At 47.2% G+C, this 20,000-nt stretch overlaps 2 protein-coding genes across 2 annotated transcripts; both read right to left on the bottom strand.

Moving 5' to 3' along the window:
- Positions 1-2,366: 2,366 nt before the first annotated feature.
- On the bottom strand, positions 2,367-4,332 carry LOC117131518 (the record flags this gene model as incomplete). Its single annotated transcript, XM_033283616.1, has 3 exons — positions 4,020-4,332; positions 2,588-3,957; positions 2,367-2,515 (listed from the first exon to the last, which is right to left on the bottom strand). Coding segments are annotated over exons 1-3 (1,832 nt in total), but the record flags the coding sequence as incomplete, so codon positions are not given.
- Positions 3,929-6,773, bottom strand: LOC117131519. Its single transcript, XM_033283617.1, has 2 exons — positions 5,461-6,773; positions 3,929-5,394 (listed from the first exon to the last, which is right to left on the bottom strand). Exon 1 carries the CDS (start codon positions 6,728-6,730, stop codon positions 5,762-5,764), a length of 969 nt encoding a protein of 322 aa, XP_033139508.1. The 5' UTR covers positions 6,731-6,773; the 3' UTR covers positions 3,929-5,394; positions 5,461-5,761.
- Positions 6,774-20,000: the final 13,227 nt, after the last annotated feature.

A 20,000-nucleotide genomic window follows, 5' to 3' on the forward strand; every position in this document is an offset into this window, starting at 1 on the left:
GCGTTCACCCACGGACGTCCTGTGTGTATTGAACAGACAAACACGCGTGGGCCATAAACACCCGAACAGTCCACGGGAAGGGTCAGGTGCTGAGTCCAAGGACCAACGTGCTGATATTTGTACTGATTGACAGCCACGGACGTCCTGTGTGTGCTGACGGACACACATGTACAGCACGGACGTCCTGTGGTTGACGGACACACACGGACGTCATGTGTGCTGACAGACACCCACGGACGTCCTGTGTACTAAACAGACAGCCCACGTGGGCCAAAATCACTCAACAGTCCATGGGAAGGGCCAGCGTGCTGAGTCCAAGGATCAGCGTGCTGATATGTGTACTGATGGACAGCCCACAGACATCCTGTGTGTGTGCTTACGGACACACACGGGACACACACGGATACACACAGACAGCCACGGACATCCTACGTGTACTGACGGACAGGCACAGACAGCCACGAACATCCTGTGTGTGCTGGTGGACACCAACCAGACGTCCTGTGTGTACTGAACAGACAGCCCACGTGGGCCAAAATCACCCAACAGTCCACGGGAAGGGCCAGCGTTGCTGAATCCAAGGACCAACGTGCTGTATTGTACTGATGGATCAGCCACGGACGTCCTGTGAGTGCTGATGTGTTGCAGGCGGGGATTCAGGCTACTCAATTGGACGGACTGAGGTTCAAGAACTCGGACTGGACAGGACGGACGGACGGCTATGGAGCGGTTAGACGGACGCGAAGGAGAGGGAGATGCCGATCTGGTTCCTGAAACAGAAGAGAGTTATTTTTATGAGTTTTTATGAATCAAAATGATGAACAGAAAGAAAACTAAATGATAAATGAAGAACAGAAGCAAATATGACTTTTTATGGGTTTTTATATTGAATGGAAAATCTAGAACTATATGATGCAAATGAAACAAAATAAGAGAAGGATAGAGATGGCTGATGGATTCAAGTTGCTGGACTGATGTCTCTCTCAACAAGAAACAGGGATGGAGATGGCGTGAAGGTGGGATCTTGCTTGCTGGACTGATGTCTCTCTCAAGCTGGATCAGATGATGGATTGGAGTGGATTTGCGGATGAGGTTTGATTGAATCTCTCAATCTGATGAAGGATGGAACGAATTGATTGACTCTCTCAATCTGTGTACTGAGCTTGTTTGATTTGCACAAACAAACTAGACTCACGAAATCAATAGAACAACAAAGAATCTCTCTTTGAATCCTAAAGACCGATATTTTATACAAAGAACAATCTTTGATAAAAACTGAATAAACTTTTTATTAACTGGTGATTGAGGGTCCTCTCTACAATGGACGAAAATGAGCTTATATAATGCTCAGATACAAGACTCTAAACGTTTACAAAAGAAAAGAAAGGAAACAAATCTAAACTAAGCAAGAAATCAGAAACTAGCCGTTGGAGCCTTTTGTGGGATTTTGGCTCCAAGTGAAGAAACTTGATTTGCTTGAATCGGGACGGTTTAAGGGGATAAGAGAGATTTCTTGGGACCTTCTTGAATGCTTGGTAGAAGCTGATCTCGTCCTTGCCTTGGTAGAAAAAGAGCTGTTGGAGTTTGAATGCAAGAGACTCCAAATAAGGCAGTTTGGTGATAATGGGGATCTTCTTATTCCTATGTGGGCTGGTGCATGGGATGAAGTTGTAGAACTCTTCTGGCTCGTGTATAATGTATCCTGGATGTCTTGGTTCTGTCTGGACGTCGTCTGGTTCTCCTGGTTGGATTGGAATTGCTTGGAATGGATCAAACCGAAAGATTGTCCAATCTTTCCATAAATAGCTCCGGTTGGGTTTAAGTGATTCTCCATTGAACCAACTGATCTCCTGGGTTCTGGTGCAGCTAAGGACTTCTGGAATACCTCCTGATTGGTTAAGATGATCTCCTGGTTCCCATAAATAGCTCTGGGTCGAACCAAGTTGAATTGGTTGAAGACTTTCCATAGATGACGTCGGTTTGGCCGGTTCTGTGGAATTGATCATAACTCCTAATTTCCGTGGCCATTTCTCCTGATCTTGGGCTTTATGAAAAGATGATAAACTCCTCTTGACTTCTGTGATGGGTTTTGCTTCAGGCCGCTTCTTCATTGAGCTTGAACCTTCTTCTAAAGTCGGGTACTCGCAGATGGACGGGTTGAGAAACCTCTGAATTGTAAAATTCATAACTTCTTTCTCCGTGATTATTTTGGCCCAATTCCAATTGGCCTGGACTCCTTCTTGAGTATAGAATGCATAAAAATTAGCCTCGTGATTTAAAACCTCCTGGTTTGTAAGATATGGCATTTTTAGTGCACGTATGTCCTGGTTGGCGCCTTGGCTGGTTGAGTAGGGTGTTGGGTCGACCTCTGGTTCAGCTGCTGAATTTCTGGCCGCAACATTCCCTCCCCCTTGAAAAGGTTTCGACCTCGAAACTGTATAACTCTAGCAACAAGAATTATCCGGTGGGATTTCTTGAAGCTCTCTCCTTTGCAACCTGAAAATTTCTCAACATTCTGGACAACAATCAAGTGCATTATATCTGTGTTTGGACACTGATAAAAATAATTTGAGATTTCCAGACTTACTTTGATAGCTTCCACAAGTTGAAGAATGATTTTCTTCTTTGGACAACTTGTTCTTGTTTGCTGCCTTCTTTGCATCTTTTGACCTTGGTGGTTATGAACTTCAACTTCTTTTATTCCTGGATCAAAACTTTTTGGCAAAGACAAGTGCATTATATCTGGATAATCAAGTGTCTTGGACGTTTTAAGATCAGAGAAGATTACCTTAAGCCTTGGCATTTGAACACATTGTTCAACACTAGACTTCCACTTGTGAGGTGGTTCATGGCTGGGCTTATGGTCTGGTTCTCTCCTTGGAACTTCAGTAAGCAAATAGCTTTCATTTTTACTCTCTACATCAAGAACACACACGTCAATACCAGTTTCTCTAGGTGGTGTTTGACACTTACCTTGGTTTGATACTTTATTTACTGGTTTTGCTTCTTTAAGCAACATGGACTGCATTGTGTCTTGAACCTTCTCCTGGTTCATCACTGGTGTGGCGCCTGGTGGCTCCTCTCCTTTGAATTCATGCTCTTTAATTCCTGTTAAAACACCTTTTGACAAAGACAAGTGCATTACACAAGAATTTGGAACCAACAAATCAGATTGAATAAAACTATCACTCTTCATAGATAAATCTGTTTTCTTTTCTAGTGATGCTTCTATCAATACTTGCTTAGTAGGACAAACTACAGCATAGTGTCCTTTCTTATGACATCTATAACATGTCTGATATTTTAAATCCTCAGATTTAGAAGACTTACCTTGGCTTGATGGCTCTTCTTCCTTTGGGTTTAAAATCTCCTTGTCTCTTGGACTTAAATCATGGACAACTTTGGATCTCAACAAGGATGTGGAGTTCGTGTCTTTCTGGACCTTAGGACCTGTCTTAACATCCTTGGACAAAGACAAGTGACTCATACCAGTTGGAGATGATTTATAAACAAATTTATCAAGTATAGGACTTACCTTGCCCTTTTCTTGAAAAATAGGTTTGTCTGATTTTTCTTTGTGTCTGGCCAACGTGTCTTGGCTGACAAAGTTCTTTCTCTCCATGGTCTTTGGGACCTCATAAGGTTGGGACTGATCATAGAGAACTGTGTGCCCCTGGTTTGGCCCAATCTGATCTTGATGGATCAAGCTTCTATGGCCTTGTTGTGGCACCACTCTCTTTGCCTCTTTGGACCCATGGCTTGAAAACCTCCTTGGGTACCTTTCTCTAATCTCTGGTGTTGGAAGTGAGGATACATACTTCCTGATCATGGCCTCTTTAAGATCTTCCCACGTTTTGATAGCCTCTCTTTGACTCTTCCATCTTGCACCATCTACACCTTTCCACCATTTGTATGCACTTCCGTGAGTTGTTTGATGGCATGGCTCAGCTTTTCTTTCTTTGGCACGCCATGGTATGAAAACCAATCATCCATGGTTCTTTCCCATGAGAGATAGTCACCTGGCCAGCTGCTTCCTGAAAAAGAATAAATCTTAACTTCATTAACAGGTTTAAAATAAAGATAAGAATGAGTTAAGTGTTTATGAGTTGAAGAAGTATGGTGTGGGGTGATCCATGAAGGATCTGGTGGCTTAGGCTCAACATAGCCATCCTCTGGTGCATCTCCAAATCTTCTTTTTCCTTGCTGTGTTCGTTGGCCTTGTGCCTTGTTTCTTTTCTCCAGCTGAGAAATCTGATCTTGTACACCCTTCATAGCAGCCAATAGCTGTTTTTGAGAGGCCAATAAGGCTTGGCTTTGTGCTAATTCTTCCATTTCTTCCTGCAAGCAATCACAAAGATCAAGTGAAGAATAGAGAATTTATGGTCGGATCAGAATAAGAACCAAAATGCAAGCTAATTAAAACTAAACCAAGAAAATATGCAATGTTGAACCGAAATGAAATAAATTATGAAAAATGATTTTTCTTTTGGTTTTCTTAATGCAAATCTCGAAATGAAACAGTAATAAATGACAATTAACACAAATGAAAAGAAAATATGGAAAGCAAACTAATGCTGAATTTTTTTTTGAATTTTCTTTGGATGAAATGCAACAATTAAATATGCAAATGATATAAACTAAAGCTTAAAAATATTTTCTTTTTCTTTTCTGATGCAATCACGAAATGGACAAGTAGAAATGGTATGAAACAATAACTAGGATGATTTCTTTTGGCTTTTGAATTTATGAATGCAAATGAAAAGGAATCAAATTCAAAACAGAAATTTTTATGGAATTTTCTTTTATGGAAACTAATGAATGCAAACACTTTCTTTTGGGATTTTCGATTTTTAAATGAATCAAACAAAACTTTTTCTTTTCTTTTTCGTGGCTTTAAAGTATGATGAACAGCAAGAACAAAAATATGCAGAAACAAAACTTGAAACAAAAAGAAACAGTTTTTATGGATTTTCGGTTTATGAATGGAAAAATAAATGCAAGCAAATATGAGATGCAAGGATAGATATCACCTGAGTCAGGAGCTTAAGCTCTGATACCAAATGTTGCAGGCTGGGATTCAGGCTACTCAATTGGACGGACTGAGGTTCAAGAACTCGGACTGGACAGGACGGACGGACGGCTATGGAGCGGTTAGACGGACGCGAAGGAGAGGGAGATGGCCGATCTGGTTCCTGAAACAGAAGAGAGTTATTTTTATGAGTTTTTATGAATCAAAATGATGAACAGAAAGAAAACTAAATGATAAATGAAGAACAGAAGCAAATATGACTTTTTATGGGTTTTTATATTGAATGGAAAATCTAGAACTATATGATGCAAAATGAAACAAAATAAGAGAAGGATAGAGATGGCTGATGGATTCAAGTTGCTGGACTGATGTCTCTCTCAACAAGAACAGGGGATGGAGATGGCGTGAAGGTGGGATCTTGCTTGCTGGACTGATGTCTCTCTCAAGCTGGATCAGATGATGGATTGGAGTGGATTTGCGGATGAGGTTTTGATTGAATCTCTCAATCTGATGAAGGATGGAACGAATTGATTGACTCTCTCAATCTGTGTACTGAGCTTGTTTGATTTGCACAAACAAACTAGACTCACGAAATCAATAGAACAACAAAGAATCTCTCTTTGAATCCTAAAGACCGATATTTTATACAAAGAACAATCTTTGATAAAAACTGAATAAACTTTTTATTAACTTGGTGATTGAGGGTCCTCTCTACAATGGACGAAAATGAGCTTATATAATGCTCAGATACAAGACTCTAAACTTCACAAAAGAAAAGAAAGGAAACAAATCTAAACTAAGCAAGAAATCGGAAACTAGCCGTTGGAGCCTTTTGTGGGATTTTGGCTCCAAGTGAAGAAACTTGATTTGCTTGAATCGGGACGGTTTAAGGGGATAAGAGAGATTTCTTGGGACCTTCTTGAATGCTTGGTAGAAGCTGATCTCGTCCTTGCCTTGGTAGAAAAAGAGCTGTTGGAGTTTGAATGCAAGAGACTCCAAATAAGGCAGTTTGGTGATAATGGGGATCTTCTTATTCCTATGTGGGCTGGTGCATGGGATGAAGTTGTAGAACTCTTCTGGCTCGTGTATAATGTATCCTGGATGTCTTGGTTCTGTCTGGACGTCGTCTGGTTCTCCTGGTTGGATTGGAATTGCTTGGAATGGATCAAACCGAAAGATTGTCCAATCTTTCCATAAATAGCTCCGGTTGGGTTTAAGTGATTCTCCATTGAACCAACTGATCTCCTGGGTTCTGGTGCAGCTAAGGACTTCTGGAATACCTCCTGATTGGTTAAGATGATCTCTTGGTTCCCATAAATAGCTCTGGGTCGAACCAAGTTGAATTGGTTGAAGACTTTCCATAGATGACGTCGGTTTGGCCGGTTCTGTGGAATTGATCATAACTCCTAATTTCCGTGGCCATTTCTCCTGATCTTGGGCTTTATGAAAAGATGATAAACTCCTCTTGACTTCTGTGATGGGTTTTGCTTCAGGCCTCTCCTTCATTGAGCTTGAACCTTCTTCTAAAGTCGGGTACTCGCAGATGGACGGGTTGAGAAACCTCTGAATTGTAAAATTCATAACTTCTTTCTCCGTGATTATTTTGGCCCAATTCCAATTGGCCTGGACTCCTTCTTGAGTATAGAATGCATAAAAATTAGCCTCGTGATTTAAAACCTCCTGGTTTGTAAGATATGGCATTTTTAGTGCACGTATGTCCTGGTTGGCGCCTTGGCTGGTTGAGTAGGGTGTTGGGTCGACCTCTGGTTCAGCTGCTGAATTTCTGGCCGCAACATGATGGACACACACGGACAGCCACAGACGTCCTGTGTGTGCTGACGGACACCCACGGATGTTTGTGTCTACTGAACAGACAGCCCACATGGGCCAAAATCACCCGAACAGTCCACGGGAAGGGCCAGCGTGCTGAGTCCAAGGACCAGCGTGCTGATATGTGTACTGATGGACAGCCTTGGACGTCCTGTGTGTGGTGACGGACACACACGGACAGCCACAGACGTCCTGTGTGTGCTGGCAGACACCCACGGACGTCTTGTGTGTACTGAACAGACAGCCCACGTTGGCCAAAATAACCCAAACAGTCCACGGGAAGGGCCTGCGTGCTGAGTCCAAGGACCAATGTGCTGATATATGTATTGATGGACAGCCACAGACGTCCTATGTGTGCTGACGGACACAGTCGGACACAGACAGACACACACGGACAGCCACGGACGTCCTGTGTGTGCTGGCGGACACCCACGGACGTCCTGTGTGTACTGAATAGACAGCCCACGTGGGCCAAAATCACCCAAACAGTCCACGGGAAGGGCCAGCGTGCTGAGTCCATGGACCAACGTGCTGATATGTGTACCGATGGACATCCATGGAAGTCTTGTGTGTGCTGATGGACACAGACGGACACACACGGACAGCCACAAACGTCCTGTGTGTGCTGGCGGACACCCACAGACGTCTATTGTGTATTGATCAGACAGCCCATGTGGGCCAAAATCACCCAAACAGTCCACGGGAAGGGTCAGCGTGCTGAGTCCAAGGACCAACGTGCAGATATGTGTACTGATGGACAGCCACGGACGTCCTGTGTGTGCTGACGGACACACACGGACACACACGGACAGCCACGTACGTCATGTGTATGCTGAAGGACAGCCGCGGACGTCCTGTGTGTGCTGACGGACACACAGACGTCCTGTGTGTACTGAACAGACCGCCCACGTGGGCCAAAATCACCCGAACAGTCCACAGGAACGGCCAGCGTGCTGAGTCCAAGGACCAGCGTGCTGATATGTATACTGATGGACAGCCACAGACGTCATGTGTGTACTGACAGACACACACGGACACACACGAACAGCCACAGATGACCTGTGTGTGCTGGCGGACACCCACGGACATCCTCTGTGTACAGAACAGACAGCCCACGTGGGCCAAAATCACCCGAACAGTCCACAGGAAGGGTCAGCGTGCTGAGTCCAAGGACCAACGTGCTGATATGTGTACAGATGGACTGCCACGGACGTCCTGTGTGTGCTGACGGACACACACAGACGTCCTGTGTGTTCTGACGGACACACACGGACGTCCTGTGTGTGCTGACGGACACACACGGACGTCCTGTGTGTGCTGACGGACACCCACAGACGTCCTGTGTCTACTGAACAGACAGCCCACATGGGCCAAAATCACCCGAACAGTCCACGGGAAGGGCCAGCGTGCTGAGTCCAAGGACCAGCGTGCTGATATGTGCACTGATGGACAGCCTTGGACGTCCTGTGTGTGGTGACGGACACACACGGACAGCCACAGACGTTCTGTGTGTGCTGACGGACAGCCACGGACGTCCTGTGTGTGCTGGTAGACACCCACGGACGTCCTGTGTGTACTGAACAGACAGCCCACGTTGGCCAAAATAACCCAAACAGTCCACGGGAAGGGCCTGCGTGCTGAGTCAAAGGACCAGCATGCTGATATGTGTACTGATGGACAGCCACGGACGGCCTTTGTGTGCTGACGGACACACACAGACACACACGGACACACACGGACAGCCACAGACGTCCTGTGTGTGCTGACAGACAGCCACAGACGTCCTGTGTGTGCTGGCGTTCACCCAGGGACGTCCTGTGTGTACTGAACAGACAGCCCGCGTGGGCCAAAATCACCCGAACAGTCCATGGGAAGGGTCAGCGTGCTGAGTCCAAGGACCAACGTGCTGATATGTGTACTGATAGACAGCCACGGACGTCCTGTGTGTGCTGACGGACACACACGGACACACATGGACAGCCACGGACGTCCGCAGTGTGGTGACGGACACACACGGACGTCCTGTGTGTGCTGACAGACACCCACGGATGTCCTGTGTGTACTGAACAGACAGCCCACGTGGGCCAAAATCACCCGAACAGTCCATGGGAAGGGCCAGCATGCTGAGTCCAAGGATCAGCGTGCTGATATGTGTACTGATGGACAGCCACAGATGTCCTGTGTGTGTGCTGACGGACACACACGGACACACACACAGACAGCCACAGACGTCCTGCATGTACTGACGGACAGGCACGGACAGCCACGAACGTCCTGTGTGTGCTGGTGGACACCAACGGACGTCCTGTGTGTACTGAACAGACAGCCCACGTGGGCCAAAATCACCCAAACAGTCCACAGGAAAGGCCAGCGTGCTGAGTCCAAGGACCAACGTGCTGATATGTGTACTGATGGACAGCCACGGACGTCCTGTGTGTGCTGACGGACAGACACGGACAGCCACAGATGTCTTGTGTGTGCTGACGGACACACATGGACGTCCTGTGTGTGCTGACGGACACCCACGTATGTTTGTGTGTGCTGACGGACACACACGGACACACACGGAGACACACGGACACACACAGATAGCCACGAACGTCCTGTGTGTGATGACGGACAGCCACGGACGTCCTGTGTGTGCTGGTGGACACCCACGGACGTCATGTGTGTACTGAACAGACAGCCCAAGTGGGCCAAAATCACCCAAACAGTCCACGGGAAGGGCCAGCATGCTTAGTCCAAGGACCAACGTGCTGATATGTGTACTGATGGACAGCCACGGACGGCCTGTGTGTGTTGACGGACACACACGGACACACACGGAGAGCCACATACGTCCTGTGTGTGCTGACGGACAGACACGAACGTCCTGTGTGTGCTGACGGACACACACAAACGTCTTGTGTGTGCTGACGGACACTTACAGACGTCCTGTGTGTACTGAACAGACAGCTCACGTGGGCCAAAATCACCCGAACAGTCCACATGAAGGGCCAGCGTGCTGAGTCCAAGGACCAACGTGCTGATATGTGTACTGATGGACAGCCACAGACGTCCTATGTGTGCTGGCGGACACCCACGGACGTCCTGTGTGTACTGAACAGACGGCCCACATGGGCCAGAATCACTCGAACAGTCCACGGGAAGGGCCAGTGTGCTGAGTTCAAGGATCAAGGTGCTGATATGTGTACTGATGGACAGCCACGAACGTCTTGTGTGTGCTGACGGACACAGTCAGACACAGACGGACACAGTCGGACAGCCACAGATGTCCTTTGTGTGCTGGCGGACACCCACGGATGTCCTGTGTGTACGGAACAGACAGCCCACGTGGGCCAAAATCACCCGAACAGTCCCCGAGAAGGGTCAGCGTGCTGAGTCCAAGGACCAACGTGCTGATATGTGTACAGATGGACAGCCAAGGACGTCCTGTGTGTGCTGACGGCCACACACGGACAGCCACAGACGTCATGTGTGTGCTGACGGACATACACAAACGTCCTGTGTGTGCTGACGGACACACACGGACGTCCTGTGTGTGCTGACGAACACCCACGGACGTCCTGTGTGTACTGAACAGACAGCCCACGTGGGCCAAAATCACCCGAACAGTCCACGGGATGGGCCAGCGTGCTGAGTCCAAAGACCAGCGTGCTGATATGTGTACTGATGGACAGCCATGGACGTCGTGTGTGCGGTGACAGACAAACACGGACAGCCACGTACGTCCTGTGTGTGCTGACGGACAGCCACGGACGTCATGTGTGTGCTGGCAGACACACACGGACGTCCTGTGTGTACTGAACAGACAGCCCACGTTGGCCAAAATTACCCAAACAGTCCACGGGAAGGGCCTGCCAGTAGTCATATGCTTGTCTCAAATATTAAGCCATGCATGTGTAAGTATGAACGAATTCAGACTGTGAAACTGCGCATGGCTCATTAAATCAGTTATAGTCTGTTTGATGGTAACTACTACTCGGATAACCGTAGTAATTCTAGAGCTAATACATGCAACAAACCCCGACTTTTGGAAGGGATGCATTTATTAGATAAAAGGTCGACGCGAGCTTTGCCCATTGTTCTGATGATTCATGATAACTCGACGGATCGCATGGCCTTAGTGATGATGTTGTTGTTAGTGTTGTAGAGTTAGAGTGTGATGCCATATAGCTTGTGTGTAACCCACCAAGGAGTTAGTGTTTCCTCAACCGCGTACCCAGTAGGTTTAAGGAAACCCCTTATTCGCTGGATCGAGAACACTCAGAGAGACGGGGTCATGGCCTATGGTTGAGTGGTTGCCCGACGGGGTAGTGACCGGCAGTGACCCGAACGTACTGTGGGCCGTAACCGTCGTGTGAAAACCGGCAGTGGCCCGAACGTACTGGGGCTGTCGTGCGGTGACCCGAATGTATTGTGGGCCACGTTCGATTGAAAGTTCCTTCTTCTGGCCTTTGTGGTAGGGAGATAGGATATTCCCGAGGATAGAGGAGGAACACTAAGTCACAAAGGGCCCTAGTTATAGTGTAGTTACTGTAGAGGGTTGTTGAACCCTAGATTGAGTTGAGTTTGAGGTTAAGTGGTTAGCTAGTTATTAGCGGTTATAATTTCATATCGTTAGTTATATAGTTATTTTTATCTGCTGCGTATTTCTTATATTGGTTATCCATTGAATTGGATTGATTTGTTGTTAGGTGAACCTCTCGCTTTAGATTGTTTGGGGTGGGATAGAGAGGGGTTGTATTTGTTAGTTCGGGATCATAATTCACTGAGTAACATTAGGTTACTCATCCAACTCCGTTGTCCTTTTTGCAGGTAGCTTAGGTAAGGATGATCGGATAACAGGGTGTTGGACGTTAGGACCGCCGATGTTGATTTTCATGCCTTTTGTAAACGGTATTGTGGATTTATGTTTAGTTGACTCGTTTTGGCATTAGGCCGGGACCGGTCTCGAATTATATCAATGTATGGATATTTCTCGAATCAATAAAGTAATTGATTTATATGCGCTTCATGAGTGTAAGACCCGTTCCTGGTCTCTCGACCCAACTGGATACGAATGCTTACTTATTAATTTCTTTGCTTGTCTGATTCATTCTAAGTCTTTTCTTTACTAAGTCATATTCGAATATGAGGTTCATAAACAAAGGGATAGATGGCACAGCGGAATAATAATGTATAAACTTTGTATTACTTAGAAACATGAGATTCAATACACAACTTCTTAACAGTCTCATTAACAATCACTAGTTCATCCCTGGCATCATCTAACCACACGTTACACAGCCTCTCACTGACCGAGCCTTCACGGCTCCTTGGCTTGACCAGAACCATCCTTAGTTCCTGAAACCACAACCAGATAAGCATTAATCATAACCGAGAATAGAACGAATTGATTCTACAATGCTTGGCTTGGTTCCTAGAACTTAGATAAACCTCAGTCAACATAATCATAAAACGTATGAACCTACCTACCGTATCCTAAGTCATTCAACCAACCACCCCTTGACTTAGAATCAGATAGACAGTCCAGAATAGATAAACAGAACACACGAACAGATCCAGATCGTCCCCAAAGACCAATCCGTCTAACCGGATAGAATCTAGGTGCGACCGGCCAATGGAGTCAGGCTCAATGGCCCCACGGACTCCCTTACCTGATCCGGCCTTAGACCTGAATCCAATCGGCCGAGTAAGCCTCAAGCCTAATCCGTAAGGCTTAGCAACCGGTCAGACCTTGCGACTCTACCTTGGCTTAGACAAACCGTGACCTTGTCTTAACTAGACAAGCCATAAGCTGATCCATAAGGATCGGTCCTAACCTGTCCCGAAAGACACCGTTGGGAACATGTACCCTTTGGCCATTCGTGCCTCTTGGACACTCATGACTCTTGACAACTCATGCCCTTTGGGTCATTCCCAACCGTTCGTCCTAACCGCCCAGTCTTGGTGCGATCGGATCATCCCACTAACCGACCCGTGTCTAGGCTAACGGTTTGATTATGTCCGGACAAAGTCTAGGGACGTGTCCCTTGGACTCAACCAACACAACCTTTTGTGTTTAACCAGAGAGAAGAGAAGAGAAACGAATTGAAACATATAAGGAGAGCCGGATGGGACTTAGGAACCGAGCAGAGCCGCGGTGCGGTCGCATGGACCGTCTGTTCGGTCTGATGGAGCCACGGCCCATCACATACCTTGTGAACCACGTCTGGGTTCTCCATGGTCTTCTCCTTGTCTTGATCTCCCATTCTTGACCAGAGTTAGTTCTCAAACGATCAGAGTCGCCGGAACACAACACCACCACGATCAAAGTCGCCGGAACACAACACCACCACCACAACCACCACAACCCAACAGCCCATGGCCTCATGGCCGGACTTCACAGCCCGCCACTGACCCGGACCCGGACCATCGGCCTAAAGCCCAGACAGTCCGTCTAGCTGAGATGAGCTGACTCTCAGCTGCCTCAGCTGAGTGAGCTAGTAGTCCAGCTAGTGGAGCTGACTTAGTAGGGACTGAGCTGGAGTGAACTGAACCTAGCTTCATTGAGCTGGCCGAGCTACTCGTTCACTTCGTCCAATTACCGTCTTACTCGTCCTAGCTAACTCTTAGCTTGTATAAGGTTAAGTCTAAGTTTCCTTATGTCCTTAACCTACTTTCTCGACCATGGAATGCTTGCCTTGATGTCCAAAAACTGGCTTGCACGTTTCCTCGAACCATGGCCGTCCCAACAATCCTATTCAGGATTGGGGGCGTGACAAGTCTCCCCCCCCTTGGGATGGATTCGTCCTCGAATCCGAACCAAATGCTTCCTTGGGATGGATTCGGTTTCCCAAGTGATTATATCCTGACCATTACAGTCCCAGACCACCTTAACCATCTAGACCGTCTTCTTCCTTGTTGCTTTTTCCATCCTATCTATGATTCGAACTGGCCTCGTTTCCAAGGTTAGGTTCTTACCAAGATCGTCTGGAATGGCAGGAAGAGCGATGTCTTGGTCCGTCAAACATTTCCAAAGTTGGGAGACGTGGAACACATTATGAAATGCGTCCATCTTGGCCAGCAAGTCCAACTTGTAGGCCACCATCCCAACTCTTTCAATGACCTTGAACGGCCCCAAGTATCTCGGATCTAACTTCCGTCTTCCGGAAATCCGGACTCGTCCTTTGAAGGTAATCATTTTAAGATACACCAAGTCCCCTACTTGAAACTCGAGATCTTTCCTTCTTCGATCTGCATAGTTCTTTTGGCGGTCTTGTGCCTGTCTCATCTTGTCCCTCAAGAACTTGATCTTTTCGGTTGTCTCTTCGACAATCTCCGGACCAATCATGCTGCGTTCCCCAACTTGGGTCCAGCATAAGGGTGTCCTGCATGGACGCCCATACAGAGCTTCGTATGGCGACATGCCAATTCTACTATGTAAGCTATTGTTGTAAGCAAATTCTACCAGAGTAGATGTTTCTCCCAGGAATCACCCCAGTCTAGAACACATGCTCGCAACATATCTTCCAATGTCTGGATCGGTCGTTCAGACTGTCCATCAGTGTGTGGGTGATAGGCTGTACTCATGTTCACTCTTGTTCCTAAAGCCTTTTGGAAAGCCCTCCAGAAGTAAGATGTGAACCTTGAATCCCTATCTGAAACTATGCTTGCCGGCACACCATGTAGTCGGACGATCTCATCAATGTACTTACGTACAATCTGATCTACCCCATCCGACTTTTTGATAGCCAGGAAGTGTGCTGATTTGGTCAAGCGATCAACCACAACCCAAACCGCATCTTTCTTACTCCTCGTGGTAGGGAACCTAGTCACAAAGTCCATTGTGATGTGATCCCATTTCCATTCCGGAATAGGCAAGCTTTGCAATAACCCACTAGGCACTTGATGTTCTGCTTTGATGAGTTGGCAAGTGGAACACTTGGCCACCCACTCCGCGACATCTGCCTTCATACGGATCCAATGATAGAACTTCTTAAGGTTCTGGTACATCTTGGTCGCACCAGGATGAACCGAGAATCTGGACTTATGAGCCTCCCTCATAATCTCTTCCTTTAGACTTCTATCATTAGGAACACTGATCCGACCGTTTACTAGGATGGTACCATCCTTTGCAGTTTGGTACTCCGTCCTATCATTCTGAGCAACCTTGTTCAGGTTCTCGTCATGACCTTGAGCCAACCAAATTCGGGTAAGCAGGTCGGCCTGATTGACCGCCTCTAATCCGAGTGGTTCAGACTCTTTGGTTGATGCGTTCAACCGTAGGGCACGAACCGTACCATCCAGGTCGTCCGCTTCTCGTTCGGCTGATACGTCGGCCCTTCTCCGGCTCAAGGAATCTGCGACCAGATTAGCCTTTCCCGGATGATAGGTGATATCCAGATCGTAATCAGCTACAAACTCCATCCACCTTCTCTGCCTTAAGTTTAACTCAGGCTGGGTGAATATATACTTAAGACTCTTATGGTCCGTAAGTATCTGAACCTTGGCACCATACAAGTACGATCGCCAAATCTTTAAGGCGAACACTACCGCAGCCATTTCAAGGTCATGGGTGGGGTAGTTTCCCTCATGTTTTCTCAACTGCCTTGATGCATAGGCGATGACCTTCCCATTCTGGGTTAATACGCAACCTAGTCCTATTATGGACGCGTCCGTATAAACCACATAGGGTTGGTCGGCCTCTGGAAGAACCAAAATGGGTGCGCTAGTCAGCATGTCCTTAAGCGCGGAAAAACATTTCCCACACTCCTTAGACCATGTGAACTTAACGTCCTTCCCGGTCAATCGTGTCATAGGCTGAGCCAAGCTTGCGAATCCTTACACAAACTTTCTATAATAACCTGCCAGCCCTAGGAAGCTTCTGACTTCCGTGGCACTGCGTGGTCGAGGCCAATCCTTGATTGCCCTGATCTTCTCTGGATCCACCGAGACGCCCTCACCGGACACAATGTGGCCGAGAAACCCAATGCTCTTCTGCCAAAAACTGCATTTACTGAGTTTTGCATAGAGCTTGTGTTCCCGTAATCGTTCCAGCACGGCTCTCAGGTGTTTCCGATGAGATTCCTCATCCTTGGAGTAAATCAGGATATCATCAATGAAGATGATCACTGATTCGTCCAGGAAGTCTCGGAACACGCTGTTCATCATTTTCATGAATGCAGCAGGCGCATTGGTCAGACCGAATGGCATAACCACGAACTCGTAGTGGCCGTACCTGGTCCAGAATGCTGTCTTTCTAATATCATTTGGCTCTATAGGGATCTGATGATACCCTGAGGCCAAATCAATCATAGAAAACCACTTGGCTCCTTTGAGTTGATCCAACAACTCGTCTATTCTGGGCAACGGGTACTTGTTCTTCACAGTAACCCTGTTCAACCCTCGATAGTCATTACACAGACGCATGCTACCATCCTTCTTTTTCACAAAGAGGACTGGTGCACCCCAAGGAGAGCTACTTGGACGTATGAACCCCTTGTCCAGCAATTCTTCTAATTGCTTCTTTAGCTCGGCCATCTCGGCCGGAGCCATTCGATACGGACTCTTGGACAGCGGAGCTGTCCCTGGTTCTAGTTCAATCGTAAATGGATCCGACCTATCAGGGGGGGACACCCTGTAGCGAACGGAACACATCTGGGAACTCAGACACCAACGGATCCTCAAATAGATCTTTCTGATCATCAGACCTGCCGTGCTCCATAGTGGTAATTGTGGTCAAATATGCTTCACAACCCTGTCTAAGCATCCGTTCTGCTCGGATTGCTGACACCACTACTCTATCCAGAGCCGGACTCATATTCAGACTTTGGTACTGGATCGGGTGAGGTCCAGTCTCCAACCGTACACATCCTCTGTGGCAGTCGAGAGTGGCCCGATACATTCCCAACCAATCCATGCCTAGGATCTCATCGTGATTCTGTAGGCGCAACACATTCAGATCTACAGGCAGATTTTTCTCCTGGATCATTACCAGGATATTAGTCATGAGCCCTAGCGAGTGCATGATTTGCCCACCGGCCGCCCTCACTAGTCTCGAATTATCCCCAGAACAGAGGCAGAACAGACCCTTTCCGACCAGTTCCGGGCTCACAAAACTATATGTGTAGCCCCTGTGTCGAAAAGTACGTGGGTTTCAACACCACCAATCATGAGGGTCCCTATAAGAGACCCACATCAGAATCCCCTAGCCACTCTAGGTTCCAGACCAAGCATTCTATTGAATGTAAACGGATAAATTCAGAAATTACCAGAGATCGAATCAAACGATCCAGAAACGCCGTCGTCTCGGGACAGCTCATACACCCTTGGTGTTGTGGTCGACCTGCTCTGGGTCGACTTTCCTGTGTCTCCGCGACCCTTTCCTTGTCCTCCTTGCCGGTTAGGGCATTCACTTTGGAAGTGTCCGCTTTGGCAGCAATGGAAACAAGTCCGAGAGCCGCTGCCACTGGATTGGCCCTGAGTCCGGCTTGGTCGAGTGCAATCTCGGATGGAATGATCCAAGCTGCCACATCTCACACAAGCTCCCATGGCTTTCTAGCATTCACCTGGATGGTTCTTACCACACTTGGGACATTCAGGTCGTCCACTAGAGGCCTTGCCTCCGTCAACCTGGTCCCACTTCCTCTTTCGGTCGTTAGTCTTACCCGTCGGGACAGACTGCGACTTCGTCTTAAGCTTGGCTTCTTCGGCCAAGTTAGACTCCAAAAGAGCTACACGTTCAACCAACTCTCCGACGGTGCTGAAGGTGCGGATCGAACAGTGGGTTCTCAGCTCGGGCCTTAAGCCTCGAATGAACCGACGAACCTGGACTGTCTCGTCCTCAAGTTCCCTTCCAACAAACCGTCGGAGCAGGTTGAACTCCTCTTCGTACTCACGTACGGCCCTGTGGCCTTGGGTAAGGTCTAGGAATCTTCCTTCCAGACGGTCCCAAGCCTCTGCAGGAAAGTATTTGCGGTTGAATTCATCTTCAAAATCTGCAAAACTCTGGAGACTTCCATTGGTGCGCTTGTTCACAGCCAGCCACCAATTATGCGCGTCCCCTTCCAGGAAGTGAACCGCAATGTCTCTCTTGTAATCCTCGGGACAACGAGTTGAGCTGAAGTTTCGGACTAGCCTACTCCTCCACTCGTTTGCCTCAATAGGATCGGCGCTTCCTGAGAAATGGTTCGTCCCTAGACGGGAGATGTGCTGAAGCAAGTTCAGATAGTCCACCTTTTTCCCGGTCCTTTCTGGTGGAACAATCTCGATCACCTTGACCGTTTCCACAACTGGACCATTGGTGTTGGGGGCGGTCGTAGCCACAGGCGTAGCTTGGCCAACCGAGGAGTTCACTAATGGCGTGAGTTGAACCCTAGATTGAGTCACAAAGGGCCCTAGTTATAGTGTAGTTACTGTAGAGGGTTGTTGAACCCTAGATTGAGTTGAGTTTGAGGTTAAGTGGTTAGCTAGTTATTAGCGGTTATAATTTCATATCGTTAGTTATATAGTTATTATTATCTGCTGCGTATTTCTGATATTGGTTATCTATTGAATTTGATTGATTTGTTGTTAGTTGAACCTCTCGCTTTAGATTGTTCGGGGTGGGATAGCGAGGGGTTGTATTTGTTAGTTTGGGATCATAATTCACTGAGTAACATTAGGTTACTCATCCAACTCCGTTGTCCTTTTTGCAGGTAGCTTAGGTAAGGATGATCGGATAACAGGGTGTTGGACGTTAGGACCGCCTATGTAGATTTTCATGCCTTTTGTAAATGGTATAGTGGATTTGTGTTTAGTTGACTCGTTTTGGCATTAGGCAGGGACCGGTCTTGAATTATATCAATGTATGGATATTTCTCGAATCAATAAAGTCATTGTTTTATATGCGCTTCATGAGTGTAAGACCCGTTCCTGGTCTCTCGACCCAACTGGATACGAATGCTTACTTATTAATTTCTTTGCTTGGCTGATTCATTCTAAGTCTTTTCTTTACTAAGTCATATTCGAATGTGAGGTTCATAAACAAAGGGATAGATTGCACAGCGGAATAATAATGTATAAACTTTGTATTACTTAGAAACATGAGATTCAATACACAACTTCTTAACAGTCTCATAGACAATCACTAGTTCATCCCTAGCATCATCTAACCACACGTTACACAGCCTCTCACTGACCAAGCCTTCACGGCTCCTTGGCTTGACCAGAACCATCCTTGGTTCCTGAAACCACAACCAGATAAGCATTAATCATAACCAAGAATAGAACGGATTGATTCTACAATGCTTGGCTTGGTTCCTAGAACTTAGATAAACCTCAGTCAACATAATCATAAAGCGTATGAACCTACCTACCGTATCCTAAGTCATTCAACCAACCACCCCTTGACTTAGAATCAGATAGATAGTCCAGAATAGATAAATAGAACACACGAACAGATCCGGATCGTCCCCAAAGACCAATCCGTCTAACCGGATAGAATCTAGGTGCGACCGGCCAATGGAGTCCGGCTCAATGGCCCAACGGACTCCCTTACCTGATCCGGCCTTAGGCCTGGATCCAATCGGCCGAGTAAGCCTCAAGCCTAATCCGGAAGGCTTAGCAACCGGTCAGACCTTGCGACTCTACCTTGGCTTAGACAAACCGTGACCTTGTCTTAACTAGACAAGCCATAAGCTGATCCATAAGGATCGGTCCTAACCTGTCCCGAAAGACACCGTTTGGAACATGTACCCTTTGGCCATTCGTGCCTCTTGGACACTCATGACTCTTGACAACTCGTGCCCTTTGGGTCATTCCCAACCGTTCATCCTAACCGCCCAGTCTTGGTGCGATCGGATCATCCCACTAACTGACCCATGTCTAGGCTAGCGGTTTGATTATGTCCGGCCAAAGTCTAGGGACGTGTCCCTTGGACTCAACCAACACAACCTTTCGTGTTTAACCAGAGAGAAGAGAAGAGAAACGAATTGAAACAGATAAGGAGAGCCGGATGGGACTTAGGAACCAAGCAGAGCCGCGGTGCGGTCGCATAGACCGTCTGTTCGGTCTGATGGAGCCACGGCCCACCACATACCTTGTGAACCACGTCTGGGTTCTCCATGCTCTTCTCGTTGTCTTGATCTCCCAATCTTGACCGGAGTTAGTTCTCAAA

Source organism: Brassica rapa, unplaced genomic scaffold (genome assembly GCF_000309985.2).
Source record: "Brassica rapa cultivar Chiifu-401-42 unplaced genomic scaffold, CAAS_Brap_v3.01 Scaffold1009, whole genome shotgun sequence".
Classification (NCBI taxonomy): Eukaryota; Viridiplantae; Streptophyta; class Magnoliopsida; order Brassicales; family Brassicaceae; genus Brassica; species Brassica rapa.